Source organism: Pseudophryne corroboree, chromosome 7 (genome assembly GCF_028390025.1).
Source record: "Pseudophryne corroboree isolate aPseCor3 chromosome 7, aPseCor3.hap2, whole genome shotgun sequence".
Taxonomy (NCBI): Eukaryota; Metazoa; Chordata; class Amphibia; order Anura; family Myobatrachidae; genus Pseudophryne; species Pseudophryne corroboree.
The window spans coordinates 101,107,129-101,125,932 of record NC_086450.1 but is presented as its reverse complement, the minus strand read 5'-3'; the positions used below and the strand labels follow the sequence as shown (position 1 = coordinate 101,125,932).

The window sequence follows — 18,804 nt, the reverse complement described above, 5'->3', positions numbered from 1 at the left end:
TATGTAGAGCTCTAATTTTAGGTTCAGACAACCATTATTTTATTGGTCTGTAAAATAAAAGTCTTATTTTGTCACGTAATCCACAGCACTGCAGTTACAATGCAAGGCATTATGCTGACAGGGCAACAGTTGCAGCTAAAACAGCAAACAAACACATAGCAATATTATTACATTCAATCTACCTAATCATGTGTTATGTCTATAAGTAACATAATAAGATACAATTACCTAACCAGGTGCATAGAATTTAATTAGAGAATTACACAAAGCAACATACCAGGTGGTCACAAATACATGCACATACTGTACTTGAAATATGGTGCATACACAAATGTGACAAAATAGGAATGCCACAGGTTCATCATTATTCCATTTACTCACCCTGAGCAAGTCGTCTATTCTGCCCTCTTTTTTTTCGAGATCTTGATTTTTATTACTTTCTAGGGCAGCAAGTTTCAGCATTGTGAGATCCGTCTAGAATAGATAAGCATACATGGGTATATAGAATAATTTCTCTTTCACAGCCAAGAGTTTATTAAAATAAATTAAAAAGCTGTCCTCCAATGTAAATATATTTTATAGTGAACTCCTCTCACTCCAATTATAAAGACTGAAGTTTGGAAGATACTCCGCATCTTTCCTAATATAACAGCCCTATCCAGCTGCGGGTGAAACATGCCCTCTGATATAGTGTAGAGAGCATTTTTAGGGCCACATTCTGTGTTTAGTCTACCAAAACGTATCAATGCGCTTTGTTCTGCCTTCATTCAAAAAAATTGTGATTTGCCAGTGTCGGTTACAATGGATGGACAGCTTTACTTACATTTTATATTATGCCCCAAGTACTGTTATACAGCTGTAGTAAAAAGTTACATGACTAAATGGCCCCATACACTACAACGATAATGCCCGATTTCATCCAATTGTCGGGCCGATAAAATCGGATGAAAAGTGGCAAATCGGATGCGTTTTACATCCAATCCAATCCGATGTTCCGTGAGCATCGGATGGGAGCCAATAGGTCGTTAGTGCTGCACTTATGATATGTCGGTTCCTCCTGGCATGGCTGGGATCACATAAGATACATCATCGTATGCAAAAAGACCACATACAATGTATCGTATGCGATCCTGCCGCCTAGGAGGCTGCCGGGCGATTCAAGGGAAACCTTATGCGACATGAGGGTCAGACATGTTGCTGTAGTGTATGGTGCCCGATGCAGCGACTTGATGGATGTCTCATCTTCACTGAACCCCCAGCAACAGCTTCCCTGACTCATATGAACAGATAACGGGAGTTTGGTTCTTACCTGATAAATCCTTTTCTCTAATTCCATGGGAGACAATGGAATATGTTGGAAGTTTCTCACAGGTATCACTGGGGTAGGGTGGAAGCCCAATTTGGTCTCTGCCACTGGGGAGCTAGACTGCTGTGCCGTGGTGGAACACGTATCACTGAGACCAGGGTTTTATTGCAGGAGAGTGATCTATGCACTAATGCACCCGTCACTGGGACTGCCCCATTTAGCATATCTCATTTGAGCCTGTGAGGAGATTCCAGAAGTGGGCACATAAAGTGGCCTGAGAGGAAGACTGTGCACTGAACAGTACAGCCCATTTTGTAATATTTGTGGTATTTATCTTCAACGATTCAGATGGAAACTACTAAATGCCAGGGCTGCCAACAGTGATGTTTGTGAGCAGCTACCAAAGTATTACAGTAACCCCATGGATAAGAGAGAACTACAATAGGAGGATTAGGGCAAGTAAGCCTGGGCTAAGAAGAGTTCATATGTATATAGTACAGGGTGATTCAAAATGCACCCTTTTGTTTCAAAAACTGTACCAGTAAGGTATGGGTGAGGTGGGTTATCTTTTACCTGCAACAAAAAAGTGTTGTAACTTTACAACCATGACTGCTATTTCAAATCTGATGTTGTTTGACATGTTACACGACCCCTTTTCCATTTGAAAAAACCCGACAGATTTAAGATGGCCGATTTCAAGATGGCGCCCATGTTCAGTACATACCCTAAAAGATAGTCCACCTCACCCATACCTTACTGGAGTATTCCGTTTTCCCATTTCCTGCACAGTTTTTGAAACAAAAGGTCTACTGCGACTTTTGAATCACCATGTATTTGTAGCAATGATAGTTTTTAAATGTCACCAAGTTCTTCTTGTATGGAGGAGAGGAACTGTGTAATCCTGGTTCCTTACTGCCCAAACACACTGAGGACCTCTGACAGCTGCGCAGGGTAAGAGGGTAATACTCACTTGAACTAGTTTATAAGATAACTGCTTTGTGGGTGTAAGAAGATGGTCCCCAAACGCTAATGCCGTGGGTGAAGGACTGTTCTGTCGAACCTTCAGAAATTAATAAATACATATATCACACATAATGCTTTAGGCATATTTATTTTGTTAGGTAGGTAGAAGTTTCAGAACAGATTGCAATTGATGGTTTCAAGTGGGCCATGTCTGACAGTACAGTTTTCCTACATTATTTTAAGAGACATAACAATATTACATTGTACTTTTGGGAGACCATGCTCCATCAACTCTAACTCCCAGTCTGTGACTTATTACTGGTCACGAACCCCCTTCCCAAACATCATAACACCGGCCCTGTTCTCAGTATAACACACAACCTGGACAGGACGCCAATTCCAGACACAGGAGCATGCACCTCTCCCCCAAACACCCTGCGCTCTTATGACCATTACTAGCATCTGCTGGGTTATAGGTTGTGATGTCTCCACAAGCTGCAAAGCACAAAGGGAAGCGGGAAATTTAGGGGCGAGTCAATTGCTTTTTTGCCAGCACTCACACCCAAACTACTATCACTTCAGACAGGGCGATAACTGGTCGCCCATTACTATTAATGCATGTTGCACCCAAATGGACCAGATTAAGACACGCTAAGCGGTTAAACCCATCTAAACTATTGAGTGCACTGCCAAAGTGTGCCCAAAAGCCACACATATCTGCTCATCACTTCAGGAGGGTGAGAGCAGAAATTATGGGTGCTCGATCAGGGGAACAAGTTATTAGCTCTGTTGGGCGTAGTCACCCGGAAACAACTGAATATCTCACTAAGGGGGCCTGGTCGAAAAAAACTGCACAAATTCTATATTCAATTGTGGCCATTTTCGCCCGTTTTTTAATCCATTTTCGCCCATGCAGTTTCTCTCTTTTTTTTTGTTGTTGAATCAGCATGGGGTGAAAATTGCGCGAAAATGGGCAAAAACACCTGCAAATTTGCAAAACACGTGTATTGGCGGCGAATTAGTCGATACACGTGGTTTCCGCCAGTGCCGGATTTTTCGACCAGTGGAAAGAGGTTCAATAGGTTGAATGTAAATTCTACCTAAAAACTGGCAAACAGTGCCTTTTTTTGACTGTTCGAAAAAATGTCACTAATTGAATGCCCTTGTCAAACACAGCTTAAAATAATGGGGAGGATATTTATTATAGGTGTATATTAAATGGGGTTTGGGCAATACTGGAGAAACCTTACAAGGAAACACAGAGCGACACAAATGCCCTTTATAGCAGGACTTGTACTGGGTAATAACACATTGGCTTCAATTAATTAACTTGGAGACCAATAAAACCAGTTATTAGATGCATTCATTATGAAAACGTGTACGAGATACATGGATCCACCAGTAATTTTGACAAGTACTAAAGATCATGAAATTGAGTTGCGACTCACAGAAGACGAAGGTGTGGAATGTGAGTGGGAATTCTGTGGAGACCGTATAGAAGGAGGCAGGCCTCTTACAGGACTGGAACCATTCCCAGCTTGGTACTGAGGAGACAGGCAAACATGGTAAGCTTTCTGGAATAACTTTCTGCACTTCCTGGAATAACAATTTGACTTTTCACAAAGTACCTGGAGCCCAGACACATTATTTCCTTTTTAATATTACCCCATCATTTGTGCTCCGCAGTGAGTTGTAGGGTCTGCTCTTCCGACTACTGTACAGAGGCATATACTGACAGCAGTTGCCTCTTTACAGTAACCAAACATGCAATATACAGTTGCCAGAGAGCTGTGAATGGGTGGGGTGCACCACGGCATCAGTTATAAGACCGCTGTAGCAGAGGTTCCTGCCTGCAGTACAGCAGCAATGCATTAAATGCAATGTTCTAAGCGGAGGCGCCCATGGAGTGATTCTAAGCAAATCATTAAGATCTTTAAACAAAAAAGTGCAGAACATTACAATGTGCTACTGTAGCCAGGTGCCACAACACATGCCATCTTCACAGCACATTAAAATGGGCATGCAGCTATAGGAAATCAGCCACCAAGACTATGATAAGCACAAAGCTAGATCTTCACTTTGGAGAATGTTCCTTCTCGACACACATTATATACTTACATCAAAATAGTCGCTTATCTTATGACCACGGCCGCCACTATTCTTTCCTACAGAAAAGGGGGGAGGGTGTAATTAATACACGCAAGTCTTAGGCACATATTCCAGAATCTACTGTATATTTGATCCTACTTTATACAGCTCTACACAGTACAGTTATTGTGTCATTTTAAAAATACAGACAGTGATATTAATGTAAATAATTGTACAAACTTGTGTTCTGACAAAGAACAGAATAGGCAGCTCCAGTAACAGAGAACTGTACCTTCTAATAAGTGACCAAGTGAAGAAGTTGCTGGTGGCACCCATAAACTTCTACTAGCATCTATCAAGTACATTCAATAAAATGCTAAATAGTAGACTGGTTGATATGGTCAACTTATCCACTTCTCCACTCTTTAGAAGGTGTGATAAGTCTCCCCCATAGGGAACTACCAGTGGGTCACTAGTATCAATAACAAATATACAATTATAGGTAGGACCACAAAACCTGACTCATCAAAATAAAAAGTATACCACGCCTTCGCCCAAGCCTAATATGTAACACCCATAATAGGGGCGCGGGCTGCCAAGGCTGGACCTGTGCTATCATACCCACACCCCTAATCAAAGCAAGTGGAGTCTCCCACTCAGACTTCTCTGCTGCACTGACACTGGGGAGGTGGACGGTGTGCTCCCTAACTAAAGGGGGTGATGTGGAGAGTCCAAACGTAAAACGGTTTGTTAACAGCTGCAATGGAAAGGCGAGATTAGAGTGTAATAAAGCAAACTCTTTATTATACAGCTCTTTTTGCTACCACAAAAACACGTTAAGTACTTAATTTGAGGTCAAGCACTCATACCCACTGGTGTCTTGCTACCAACGTAAATGGATCGGCCACTAAAAACCACATTCAGGTTTTTGCACAGTTGTATTTTCTATTCTGTAATGTTACAAGAATACACCAAACATGTAGTTAAAATAAGACAGGGGGAGCGAGGGGGAAAAAAAAACCCCACCAGTGGGTAGGAGGTCCCCTTCACACACACACTGGAAATAGTGCTTAGCTTTTGTGTTGTGCTTTTGCAATTTTGTGCCCGGGGTTATGACCTAACAGTTCCTGGTCACATTGCCGGAAACAAAAGCTGTCACTTATGCTCAGAAGCCAGGACATATAAGTCCTGTCATGACAGATATGTACAGTGCAGGAAAGCCAAGTACAGTATTTTAACTGTATATTAAATATACAACCAAATATGTGTTTACACCTCTCTCAAAACGTATTTATGTATAATTTTAATGTTGAAAGCAGTGTTCCATAACTTATTTTGCTCTACAAATTGTACTTATGCCTGTAACTCTCACACAATACTGTAGTACTCATTAACATTCAATATAATAGTAAATAAAAACCAGTGTGAAGTAAGGGGCCCATTAAACCTGTATAAATGACTGCACACAGTTTAGATTCTCTTGTTGCATTCCAGGGATTTAAACCAATACAACATCTGCCACCGAGCTGCAACATAAAAGATTCTCTTTACTGACCGGTGGATGAGACGTCAGTAGCTATGGATGATTAGAAAGAATCTCACCTACATCATGTCACCATGATCAGACAAGAGCACAAATGCTGCAGGCTGCTGAATTATATAATGAGCACAGCCATGAAGAGAGTTTGTTCAATAAAAATGGATCAAGATCTATTTTTGAAGCAGCACATGTCTCACAAATGGGTGACAGAAAACCTGCACTGCATTGTTGATCTCAGCGTAGCTCCACTGGAAAAGCATTTGATATCTCAGGTAAAAGTAAAATTCAGCAAAACTCCTCCACAGGGTGGGTCCTAAATCCAAGTCTGCTGCATGAAGCTTAATACTATATGTCCTTAATAAGCTGCCCAATTGCTGGTCCCACAATGCTATTCTCTGCTGGGGACCTCTGTAGAAATCCTATTTAATGGGCATGTAAGAATCGGGAACCTGGCCCACAACATGAATTAGCAGCATTATCTGCCCTTAGCTGCCTTAAGCTGACCAAACATCAGAACAATATCATTCCAGCCAGGCTGGTTGGAGTTATAATCGGCCAGTGTGTGAGAGCAAACTATAATCAATCGTTTGCTCCCACGTGCCAAAAAACAGCAAACAACATCGTTCCAACTAGTAGAAAAAATCACTATCGTCCAATGTAGGGGGAAAGACCTATAAGTAGGAGGACACTTCTTCTGCCTGGACCCCGGAGATTGGGTGCAGTGTTTCTGCTGCGCCAATGCTGCAGTTGTGTGCTGTGGGCATGTAGGTGGGGATAGGATGGTGGGTAGGGGATTATGCCATCAAGGCTGCCCTCCATCTTCATGCCCTCGTACCAGGTTCACCACCCTAGTCATCTGCCCAGGAAGTGGTGAGCTAGACTGTGCTGGGAACACATCTTGGGTGGGAGGCAAACATGTACGGGCTGGAATGAGAGGACGTCGGGACGCAGGAGGAGCCCCCACGCGTTACAGGTAGCAGCCTGCGACGGAAGCCCAGAACTGGGAATGCATGTTGCCGGCAAATGAGAAGAGAGATGGGAGCTGGGTAAGTCAGGAGGGAGAGGCCAGCTGGGCATTTCAGGAGGGAGAGGTGAGTTGCTAGACAAGGTCAATTGGGACCCAGATAACTATATAGCAAGCAAATGTTTCAGCATTTACAGGTGGCAGATTTGAAGTGTATCTACATACCTAAAATCTAAAACGTATAGCATAGTACAAGTAAAAGACTAATTAATATACATACCCCTGTTTTATTGAAATACAGATTGAGTATCCCTTATCCAAAATGCTTGGGACCAGTAGTATTTTGGATATCGTATTTTTCCGTATTTTGGAATAACTGCATACTATAATGAGATATCATGATGATGGGACCCAAGTCTAAGCACAGAATGCATTTATGTTTCATATACACCTTATACACACAGCCTGAAGGTAATTTTAGCCAATATTTTTAATAAGTTTGTGCATTACACAGTTTGTGTACATACACACAATTCATTTAAGTTTCATATACACACAGCCTGAAGGCCATTTACTACAATATTTTTAATAACTGTGTATTAAACAAAGTTTGTGTATATTGAGCCATCAGAAAACAAAGGTTTCACTATCTCGCTCAGAAAATTCCGTATTTCGGAATATTTGGATATGGGATACTCAATCTGTAAATGAAAAATAAAAAAAATAAAAAAAGGTATTTATTCAAAACATGCACTGTCCGCCTATTTCTGTGACATCACAAGATGGAGAGAAGTTGGCTGGTTGTCGCAAACAGAATGCACATATTAATCCATATATTGCTGCCAAAGGTCTCCACAAAACCTCCAGCATATGCCTAGTGGAACACAGGGAAACGGAAATGTCTTAATGTGTTTTCAGATATTGTAAAACTTCTACCTCAAGTATTCTTTAAATAAATAAAAAAATAGACGTTAATGATTTTCCCTGCCATTTGTGGAATGTCAAATATACAATTATATCTTCATTACAGAACTTTGCACATTAACTGTGATGAGGTCATGGAGTCTGCTTGCAGCGCTCACCTTTCAGCAGACTGATAACATTTATCTGTGCTCCATAATCCACTTATCTCTTTCTGGAACCCAGTGTTCAGTCTTATTTAAGGGAGATAATCTTCTCACAATACAATAGATTTAAAGCGTGATATAATGGCAAGAGGAGTGTGCGGTCAGTGTCTAGAGCACGGAAAATACCACAGAGAACAGGTGAAGACGGCTCTCTGAGACTGCTCATACAATGCACGGCTGAATGACATGACAGTAGCATATAGAGGCCTCACTACTATATTCCCTGGTTTCCCGCTACCAGTGCCCTGGTGAGAGGTTCCTCGTCATTCGCTGCATGCACATAAAGTGAATGCCTCTGAGTACCTTCAGTGCGGCTCCGTTATCTCTGCAGCAGGACATTCCTTAAGGGGGGTACTCACGGAGAGATCCATGCTTTAAATCTAGGCAATCTTACTAGATTGCTTAGATTTTAAGCATAGATCACTCGTGTGTAGCCCCCTCAGCGATAGCCGATGCTAGATTGAGCCTGCATGAAGGCCAATCTAGCACGTCGCTCATTTCACCCGCTGGGTGAAATGAGCGGCCCCCTGTCCTCCCCCGCATCGCTCAGCACACATCCCGCTGTGCTGAGCGGCGGGAGAGATGTGTGCTGAGCGGTTCACTCAGTACACATCTCTCCCGTGTATAAGGCCCTTTACACTAACCAACCAATGTCTACATCAAAAGTGACCTTATCCTGTAGCTTAAATGTGAGCAATAAAAGGACAGACAGACATTTGGGTTTCACCTTAAAGTCATATAGACCTACTGTTATAAAGCTAATAAAATCCATATAATTTCCAGTGTTGATACTTTATTAATTACCTTGACTGCTTTCACTTTGATTTTCCGCTTTCCTCTTCCTTCCCCTTGTAGAGTCCGACTGTTTCTTTTCTGGGGTCTAAAATGCATGATTAGGAGAGAGGAAGAAAGTCAAGTGTCTGGTAACAAAGACTAATTGCCAGGGCAGATTTACCCCACGGTTTATACATACTATATCCAACCATATTCTCAAAGACAGAATATTTTCCCTATACTTTGGCTCACTACAAACCTGGTTGGTATAGCTATCCCGACGCACACCATCCAGACTGTCAGATTGCAGATAGCAGCAACCTGATGCTCCAAATCCTAATGGATTTTTGTAAGTATTTTAAACGTAACCCACACTCCCCGCAGCTTAACCCTAACCCCAGTACTTGCAGTAAGGATCCCGAGTGCTGGGATAACAACAACATCTTCTACTGATCACCTACTCAACGGTCCTCTTCCTGCAGGTCCTGGTTTGCTTATGAGGTATAGATACGGATAGGCTCCTAAAAGTGTCTGGCTGGCATCTAAATGTAAGCTTTTACCCTACGTAACATATCATACTGTGGGCGGGATTCAAATCTTATGTCCCCCCCCTCCCGCACCCATCGCGCCGCCGGCAGTATTCAAATGTTACTGCCGATGGGTGCGATATCAGCATTTCAGCTCACCACCCCAAGGGGTGGTGAGCTGAAATGCGCGAAAAGTGATCCGTTTGAACGTCAAAACGGGACTTTTCATGATCGCGCCCATGTGTTTAATCAGGTTTAGCTGCTTTACTCGGCTAAACCAGTCTCTTGTGGGCGCGATCAGTGTGAAAACAGGGGTCATTAGAATATCACCCCGCGATCTCCCATCACTTTAGTCGGGAGATCGGGGGCAATAAAAGATTTGAATCCTGCCCTGTATGTATGCCTCGCTGCCGATTATATTTCTTCCACTCATCAACACAAAAAATAGGAATTTTTGTTTACTTACCGTAAAATCTCTTTCTCCGAGTCCATCTGGGGGACACTGCGCCGTTACTTGTGGGTTAGAGGTGTGTGGTAGTGGAGTTTGGCACAGAATCTATCAAAAGCTGACTCCTCCCCCCTCTAACCCCTCCCATCTCCTTCCTGCTCAGCCATATTCAGTTAACGTTTAGCCAAGCCAAAGGAGATAGATCAGAACAAAAAAACAACCAATTAACCAGACAAAACCATGGGAGGGATCGCAGCGTCCCCCAGATGGACTCAGAGAAAGAGATTTTACGGTAAGTAAACAAAAATCCCTATTTCTCCGTCCTCCATCTGGGGGACGCTGCGCCGTTACTTATGGGATTTCCCAAAGCAAGCTAATGAGAGGAGGGAGATGCTGACTGCATAGCAGTCTGTAAAATACGACGCCCAACCAAGGCAGTCTCCAAACCAAAAGTATGAAAACGGTAAAACTTTGTGAAAGTATGGACTGACGACCAGGTCGCCGCCCTGCACAGTTGCTCAATAGATGCACCACCGCGAACAGCCCAAGAGGCTCCAACAGCTCTAGTCGAATGAGCCCTAATTGAGTCCGGAACCGAAACATTCGAAGACACGTAAGCCTGTCTGATGGTCGAAGTTACCCAACGGGCCACAGTGTTCTTGGATGCCGGCCAACCTCGTTTGGGAGCATCAATCAAAACCAGTAAGGTATCCGTACGACGAAACGACTCCGTGCGATCCAAATAAATACGTAAGGCCCGAACAACATCCAGGAGGGCCAATTTAGAGTTCTCTCCAGGAGAAGACAACGGAGTAAAAGCCGGAAGAACAATGTCCTGATTTAAATGGAATGCTGAAACAACCTTTGGAAGGAAAGAAGGTTTAGTCCGGAGAACCACCCGGTTCTCATGAAACACTAACAATGGCGGCCTGCAAGAAAGAGCCGCCAACTCAGACACTCGTCTAGCTGAGGTAATAGCTAAAAGAAAAACAACTTTTTGCGTTATATAACGTAGTTCCACAGATTCCAAAGGTTCAAATGGAGAGTTTTGAAGGGCCGTAAGTACTAAGTTTAAATCCCAGGGAGGAACCGGGGGAACAAAAGGTGGTTGAATTCAAAGTACTCCCTGCAGGAATGTTTGAACCTCTGGAATGATCGCTAGTTTCTTTTGAAAAAGAATCGACAATGCTGAAACCTGACCCTTCAGGGAAGAAAGCCTCAGGCCCTTATCGAGACCCTCCTGGAGGAAAGAGAGCAGGCGAGGAAGTCTAAACAAATGCGGAGTCAAGCCCCGTTTTTCGCACCAAGCAATGTAAATACGCCATACCCTATGGTAAATGCCAGAAGTCACCGGTTTTCTAGCCCGAATCATCGTCTGAACAACCGAACGAGACAGACCTTTTGCTTTCAAAATGTTGGATTCAAGAACCAAGCCGTCAAAGCCAGCCGATTTAAATCTGGGTGGTGACAAGGTCCTTGAAGAAGAAGATCTGGTCGCAGAGGGAGGCGAAAGGGGTCTCCGACGACCATGCTGCGTAGAAGAGTGTACCACTGTCGTCACGGCCAATCTGGAGCCACCAGAATTATTGCGAGACCTTCTCGCCGAATGCGTTGAAGTAGACGTGGAAGCAATGGAATTGGCGGGAACACGTAACCCAGCTGAAACTGCCACGGGGCTGTTAGAGCATCGATCAGAAATGCTTGAGGATCCGGAGTCCTTGAGCCGTAATGAGGAAGTTTTTTGTTGAGCCGGGACGCCATCAGGTCTACGTCTGGCATTCCCCAGCGGTCCACTAGAGAGAGAAACACTTCCTGGTGTAGTTCCCATTCTCCCAGATGAATCGTGTGACGACTCAAAAAATCTGCTTCCCAGTTCTCGACTCCTGGAATGTGAATTGCTGAAATCACAGGAATACAACGTTCCGCCCACGTGAGAATCTGAGCGACTTCTCTCATTGCGGACCAGCTGTGAGTTCCTCCCCGTTTGCTGATGTAAGCCACCGCCGTGGCATTGTCGGACTGCACACGAACTGGATGACCTTGTACCATGGTTTGAATCTGAATGAGTGCATACCGGATCGCCCTCAATTCCAGAATGTTGATCTGTAATTTTGACTCCTGATTGTTCCAGCGCCCCTGGAAATGATGAGTCTGGAACACTGCTCCCCAACCGCTGAGGCTTGCGTCCGTGGTGACCATCATCCAAGACCAGACCGTGAACGGCGCACCCTTCCTCAAATTGTGACTGTGAAGCCACCAGTGGAGCGACTGACGAGTCTTTACCGACAAGCGGATCAACTGCAATTCGAGACGTGGATCCGGCCGAGCCCAACAGCTGAGAATCTGAGCTTGAAGAGGTCGGGCATGAAATCTGGCGTATGGGACTGCCTCGAATGAGGACACCATCTTGCCCAGCACCTGCATGCATCTGAGGACCGATACTACCGGTAAGTGTAACAGGGTCCGGATTCTGGACTGCAAATCCTGAATTTTGTCCGTAGGAAGAAACACCTTCTGGCTGTTGGTGTTGAATAAAAGTCCCAGAAAAAACATTTTCTGTGAAGGGAGTAAAGACGACTTTGGAAAGTTGATTATCCACCCAAACGACTGTAGGGTCTCTGTCGTTAAGACGCAGGTTCTGAGTGAGAATCTCCGCTGACGGGGCCTTGACCAACAGGTCGTCCAAGTATGGAGTGATGTTGACCCCTTGGTAACGGAGAACTGCGACGACATGACCCATAACTTTTGTAAAAACCCGGGGAGCCGTAGAGAGACCAAAGGGAAGGGCCCGTAACTGAAAATGCCACGGACCGACTGCAAATCTCAGAAGAGATTGATGTCCTACCCAAATCGTAAGTAGGCGTCTTTTATGTCTATTGAAGCCAAATATTCCCCTGGCTCCATGGCTGCGATAATTGAGCGAATGGATTCCATCTTGAATTTTTGGGATGAGAGGTACGGGTTGAGAGCTTTCAGATTCAGAATGGGTCGAAACGAACCATCCGGCTTGTCTACGAGAAAAAGACCCGAGTAAAAGCCCCGACCTCTTTGAGGAGATGAAACCGGAAGGACTACTCCATTTTGTAATAAGGTTGTTGTTGCCTGAAGGAGAGCTTGACGTCTGGAGGGATCGTCTGGGAGAGGTGTGACGAATAGTCGGGTTGGGACTGTCTCTTCGAAGTCCAACATATAAAAAAAAAAATCTAAGGAGAAATAAAAACTGTGTCTGTACTCCACAGGCACAAAACTAAAAACTGAATATGGCTGAGCAGGAAGGAGATGGGAGGGGTTAGAGGGGGGAGGAGTCAGCTTTTGATAGATTCTGTGCCAAACTCCACTACCACACACCTCTAACCCACAAGTAACGGCGCAGCGTCCCCCAGATGGAGGACAGAGAAAAAAAGATAAAACAACCTTAAGGTTAATAAATTTGAATGTAAATGTACATATCCTTAAATGTAATGAACATGTCTGTGATTAAATTAGTACAAGATACTGTGTATTACACATCTATGTAAACAAGATGCACACTGCCAGAGTTAAGAGCTAAATGGAAGGCAGAGTTGGGTCCCCTTACAGATGAGGACTGGAGCTTTGTTTTTGGGTTCCACTTGTATAGGTATGGCGTATGCCAGATTTTAGCAGCTACATTGTGCATCAGGAAAGACTTTGAAGTTCGATTTCTACTTCCTGTGCTAAATTGGGTAAGCTGGCTGCTGATTTTTGGCATATGATTTAGCCTTGTCCTTTAATTGGTTACTTCTGGTCTCAGGTCCTGGGTTGTGTGGCTACTTCTGGCATTAGATTGTGCCTGGCTGACCCGAAAATGTGTCTGTTTGATATTGCCATTGCAATGTCCTAAACCGTTAGCGTAAGTCATTATGCTCTTCACGTTAGCCAAATTGTGTATTGCCAGGAAGTGGATGGCTTCCCAAATTTTCTTTCTTCCTAGATAGGTCTGGACAACTCCATTGTTTCATATGAACAATTTATGTATGTGAAACAGAAGTTTCCGTTAAAATGTGATAGGGTGTGGGCCCTGTGGAAGTCTTCCAAATATGCCAGACACCCTGGTGATTCCCCAAACTGTCTCCCTGGCTGTTCCCATCGTCTCATTACCTATTAACTTTAGCACCATAGTCTGCAGGGCCGGCTCCAGGCATGTTCGACTAGAGCGGCCGCGCGGAGCGCCACTCTTACAGGGCGCCGCACGCTGCGGCCGCCATATTCCTGCCTGGAGCCAGCCTCTGTGTGTCCCACTCCCGGCCGCTTGTGTGCGCGCTATGCAGCGCGCTGTGCGGCGCCGGCGTCTGACGTTGGACGCCGGCGCCGCGCAGCGTGCATAGCGCGAAGACAGTTTCGTTCCTCCGTCCGCAGCCCGCCCACCCGCCCGCGCCCACAGCAGTATTCCCGGCTCCCAGCAGCACCGCAGTGTCAGTGACAGGTAAGTTAAAATCTGTCTGGCACTGTGTGGGGCAGTTTATGTTTCTGGCACTGTGGGGCATATCTGCACTGTGGGGGCATTATTTTTCTGGCACTGTGGGGGCATATCTGCACTGTGGGGGCATTATTTTTCTGGCACTGTGGGGGCATTATTTTTCTGGCACTGTGGGGGCATATCTGCACTGTGGGGGCATTATTTTTCTGGCACTGTGGGGGCATATCTGCACTGTGGGGGCATTATTTTTCAGGCACTGGGGGCATATCTGCACTGTGGGGGCATTATTTTTCAGGCACTGTGGGGGCATATCTGCACTGTGGGGGCATTATGTTTCTGGCACTGTGGGGGCATTTATGTATTGGGCAGGGCACTGTGGGGGCATATCTGGCACTGTGGGGTCATATCTGCACTGTGGGGGCATTTATGTATCTGGCACTGTGGGGGCATATCTGCACTGTGGGGGCATTTATGTTTGGCACTGTGGGGGCATTTATGTTTCTGGCACTGGGGGCATTTATGTATCTGTCACTGTGGGGGCATATCTGCACTGTGGGGGCTTTTATGTTTTGTGGCATGGTGGGCATTTATTTATCTGGCACTGTGGGGGCATTTATGTTTTGTGGCACTGGGGGCATTTATGTACCTGGCACTTATGTATCTGGTACTTATGTATCTGGCACTGTGGGGTCATTGATGCATCTGGCACTGTGGGGGCACTTATGTATCTGGCATTGTGTGGTCATTTATGTATCTGGCATTGTGGGGGCATTTATGTATCTGGCACTGGGGGCATATCTGCACTGTGTGGCCATTTATGTATCTGGCACTGCTGGGGGGCATGTCACGTGTCGCTGGCACTGCTGGGGGGTATGTCACGTGTAGCTGGCACTGCTGGGGGGCATGTCACGTGTAGCTGGCACTGCTGGGGGGCATATCATGTAGTGTATCTACTAGGCGTCTGTGGCTAGGCAATGTGTCTTGGGGGGCATATCATGTAGTGTATCTACTAGGCGTCTGTGGCTAGGCAATGTGTCTATCGTGCGCTGCCTGGCGCAAAGTGTCTATTGTACTCTGCCTGGCGCAAAGTGTCTAACGTGCTCTGCCTGGCGCAAAGTGTCTAACGTGCTCTGCCTGGCGCAAAGTGTCTAACGTGCTCTGCCTGGCGCAAAGTGTCTAACGTGCTCTGCCTGGCGCAAAGTGTATAGGAGGTTCTACCTGGTGCAATGTGTATTAGCTGCACTACTATGTGGTGTAATGCGAATTGCCACTATTCTGTGGTCATGCACCTTCCCCACGAAGCAACGCCCCTAAATTTTTGCTGCGCGCCTTCGGCGCGCACTGTCCATGCTTCAGCATGTGGGTGGAGGAGCACCAAGCATTACAGTATGTACATCATTTTGCCCTCCTTACTTAAAAATGTGCCCTCCTTGTGCTCAGCACCCTGCCCTAAAACGTGAACACTATCATGTGTAGCTGGCACTGCTGGGGGTCTATTGTGTGTAGCTGGCACTGTTGAGGGGCATGTCATGTGTAGCTGGCACTGCTGCGGGGCATGTCATGTGTTGCTGGCACTGCTGCGGGGCATGTCATGTGTTGCTGGCACTACACTGGAGACATTGTGTGTAAGGAACACTACTGTGGCTGTTCTGCATAAGGCTGCTAATTGTGTGCATAGAGGGGGTGTGAAAAAATATATTTATTATAGTTTAATAATATGAAGTTACGAGGCCACACCCACTTTCCCAGGAGGCCACGCCCACTTTTCCCGAAGCGCGCGCGCCTTCGGCGCGCGCATAGGGGTTGGGGGGCGCTTTTACATTTTCTCGCTCAGGGTGCTAGTAGGCCTGGAGCCGGCCCTGATAGTCTGCGTTTGTTCTTTATAGTCTGTTTCTTCATTGTCATTTTTTATTCTTATACGTAATGTTTCAGTGCTTGTTGTTTGTATGTGCTTGGGGGGGTATTCAATTAGCCGCAATAACTTGGTATCCAATTAGTTGCAAAAAATATCGACATAAAGTCTCCATGGCGTTTATCGCAAGTCTATCTTCACAATCTTTAAGTAATACAAAATTCCTCCTATTTTAAGGTAAAAAATTTCGGGATTTGGTTCAGAACCCCCCATATGACTAATTAGGCACTTTGAAGTTTTTAATTATCTTTAATTGCCCAATAATGACATTACTGGAGTAAAAAAATGCAAAGTGATAGAAACTGGGGCACAAGGTATGGGACAGGCACATTACGGTGCTTTATGAGTGGGACAGGTGTTTTTAGGTTCACAGATGGGAGTAGTCCGTTTCCACTGTTTTCCGAAAAAGAAAAAAAGAAAGTGCCCTAAAATGACCCAAATGTATACATGTATACATTTTTATGTACCCCAAATTTAATGAGCATTTATTTTGGTGGAAAAAAATAAAATAAAAGCTTTCTATATTTTTAAAAATATGCATACAAAACAGACATTTGACACAATTTAATTACACCAAATAGTTTTAATATGGCCACTAATAGACTTCTATGTTTTCCTATATTAGTTTGGCTTTTTTGGGGGTACAGGCAGATTTCCATATTATCTCCTATACTCTTTTTGCTGGCTACAATTATTGCGCAAATCCAGTTCTCCATTTTGGAATAGGATAGGTGCGATAAACAGGAGCACGCAGGCTGCGATAAGCTGATTTTTCAGGAGATCGGTGCAATAACCTTAGACGCGATCGCTGATCACATTATCGCGGCTCATTGGATACCCCCTTAGTATCTTACGTGGTCTCAGCGTACATTGTTTTTGTGCTATTATTGTCAACTGTTTTAATTTTTCTGTTGCTTGTTTAAATCTATACATCTGTTTTAAGGGGCGTACACACTAGGCAATGTGCTCCATGACGGGCCGCCCGATGTGGGCATACATACTGTGCGATATCGCTAGTGAGATCGCACAGTGACATCATGCCGCGGCCAGGCGGTACATGCAGCTTTGGATGATTACTCCAAATTGAATTGCATGCACAGCCAACACCGAGGGTCGCTAGCGACCTGTGGGGCAGCGCATCGGCAGTCTTCAGCAGCGTACACACTGGGCAACACAGTAAATGATATCGCTCAGGAGGGTTAAAAAAAATAAAAAATAAAAAAAAGAGTGATATCGTCTGCTGTATAGCCTAGTGTGTACAGGCCTTTACCTTTCATTTGTTTATATGTATGTGTATGTGTGTTTTACCTTTTAAAATTTAACAAATAGACTTCTTGATTAGAAAAATATGATGCACTTTACGATGGGCCAACTCTGCAAAAGACCGGTACCAGAAGGCACATGCCTGACTACTGCACTAAATAGAGATGAACCCTTAATGGGATATATACGCGCACAATTGCGCAAATATATGTAACCAAGATCTCCGAATTCTAATATTATGTAGGATTTATATCTGGTTACTGTTATCACGGAGGGTGCTGGGGGAAACAATGTCTCTCTTTTTTTCTCCCTTAATGGGATATTAAGGCTACATCCCCTAGATGTAATACAGGCGATCTATTTCTGCTGTAGAACTCCATGTATACATTGCATCAGCCTGCACGTGTGTACGAATAACTTTATCACCGTGAATTGCACGTTTGCCAACAGCGTGGCAAAGGTGAGCACTCCCGAAAGCTGTGCTGGCATTCTGTTATTATCACCATGCTCTATTTATGTAGCACCTCTACTACACAAACACACACTAGGGTCAATTACACTAGAAACTAATTTGCCAGTAACCACCAACTGCCCAACACTAGGAATTAGCACTGTATCTGTAATTATCAACTGCCTGTTGCCCGGTACTAGCACGGTTCCCACACACATGAACATGTATACCCACAATCGTTATTCCAGTAGCTTTTATGGATAAAGGATAACCTAAAAAAATGCTTTTGGACAAAGGTAGGAAAAAAAAATAAAAAGCACCTGGAAGAAACCTATATGTATAGGGAAAAACATACAAACTCCAACCCCACCGACCACCATTGCACTCTAGTAGACTATGTTACTACAGTATGCTGTATAACATAAAGAAGTGTCCTCTTACTACTTGTACAAAACCAATACAAAAACTATTTGCCGCTACTTCTACCCCCACAATGCGTGCAGAAGAGACTGAACACCACTCAGCTCTCCTCTCAGGCTGATGTCACCCCTGCATTGTGTAAGCAGTGCGTTTAGGCTTTAGTATAAAAGCTGCAGATCTCTTCTGTTCAGTCACATCACTAATGTCACTAGCTGCTTCCAAAGTTCTAACGCTCAATAACACTTTATGTATTGTTTTCCCCTAGCAAAAAAAAAATACTGCAGAAATCCGGGCCAAGTAATATGACGGTAAAACACTTTAGCTCGTCAGAAACAAGCCATAATAAGCTATTAAAGTATCATAGCAGCATTTATCCTAGCAGATCAAAGAAGAAACCAAGACTGAGCTCTCGCGAGAATGCTGCCAAATTCCTATGCCACGTTTGTCCTATACCCTCTGCAATCTGGTAACCTGGTCTATGAAAAACAGATTGCGTAACTTATAAAAACTAGTGGACCTTATTGCTGAACGGACTGGTGTAAATAGGAATAAATATTATGTGAGGCTGTGAGTGGGTATGCAG

General features: G+C 44.5%; 1 protein-coding gene across 5 annotated transcripts in view; it reads right to left on the bottom strand.

Moving 5' to 3' along the window:
- TLK1 (tousled like kinase 1) overlaps positions 1–18,804 on the bottom strand; it is a 706,650-nt gene that overhangs the window by 92,739 nt on the left and 595,107 nt on the right. For all 5 annotated transcript variants that reach the window (XM_063933490.1, XM_063933489.1, XM_063933486.1 and 2 more), the window contains exons 4-8: positions 8,793–8,868; positions 4,388–4,434; positions 3,718–3,813; positions 2,277–2,366; positions 382–474 (exon numbers count right to left, since the gene is read on the bottom strand). In XM_063933490.1, coding sequence (XP_063789560.1) covers positions 382–474; positions 2,277–2,366; positions 3,718–3,813; positions 4,388–4,434; positions 8,793–8,868 — 402 coding nt within the window. The remainder of the gene's footprint in view (positions 1–381; positions 475–2,276; positions 2,367–3,717; positions 3,814–4,387; positions 4,435–8,792; positions 8,869–18,804) is intronic.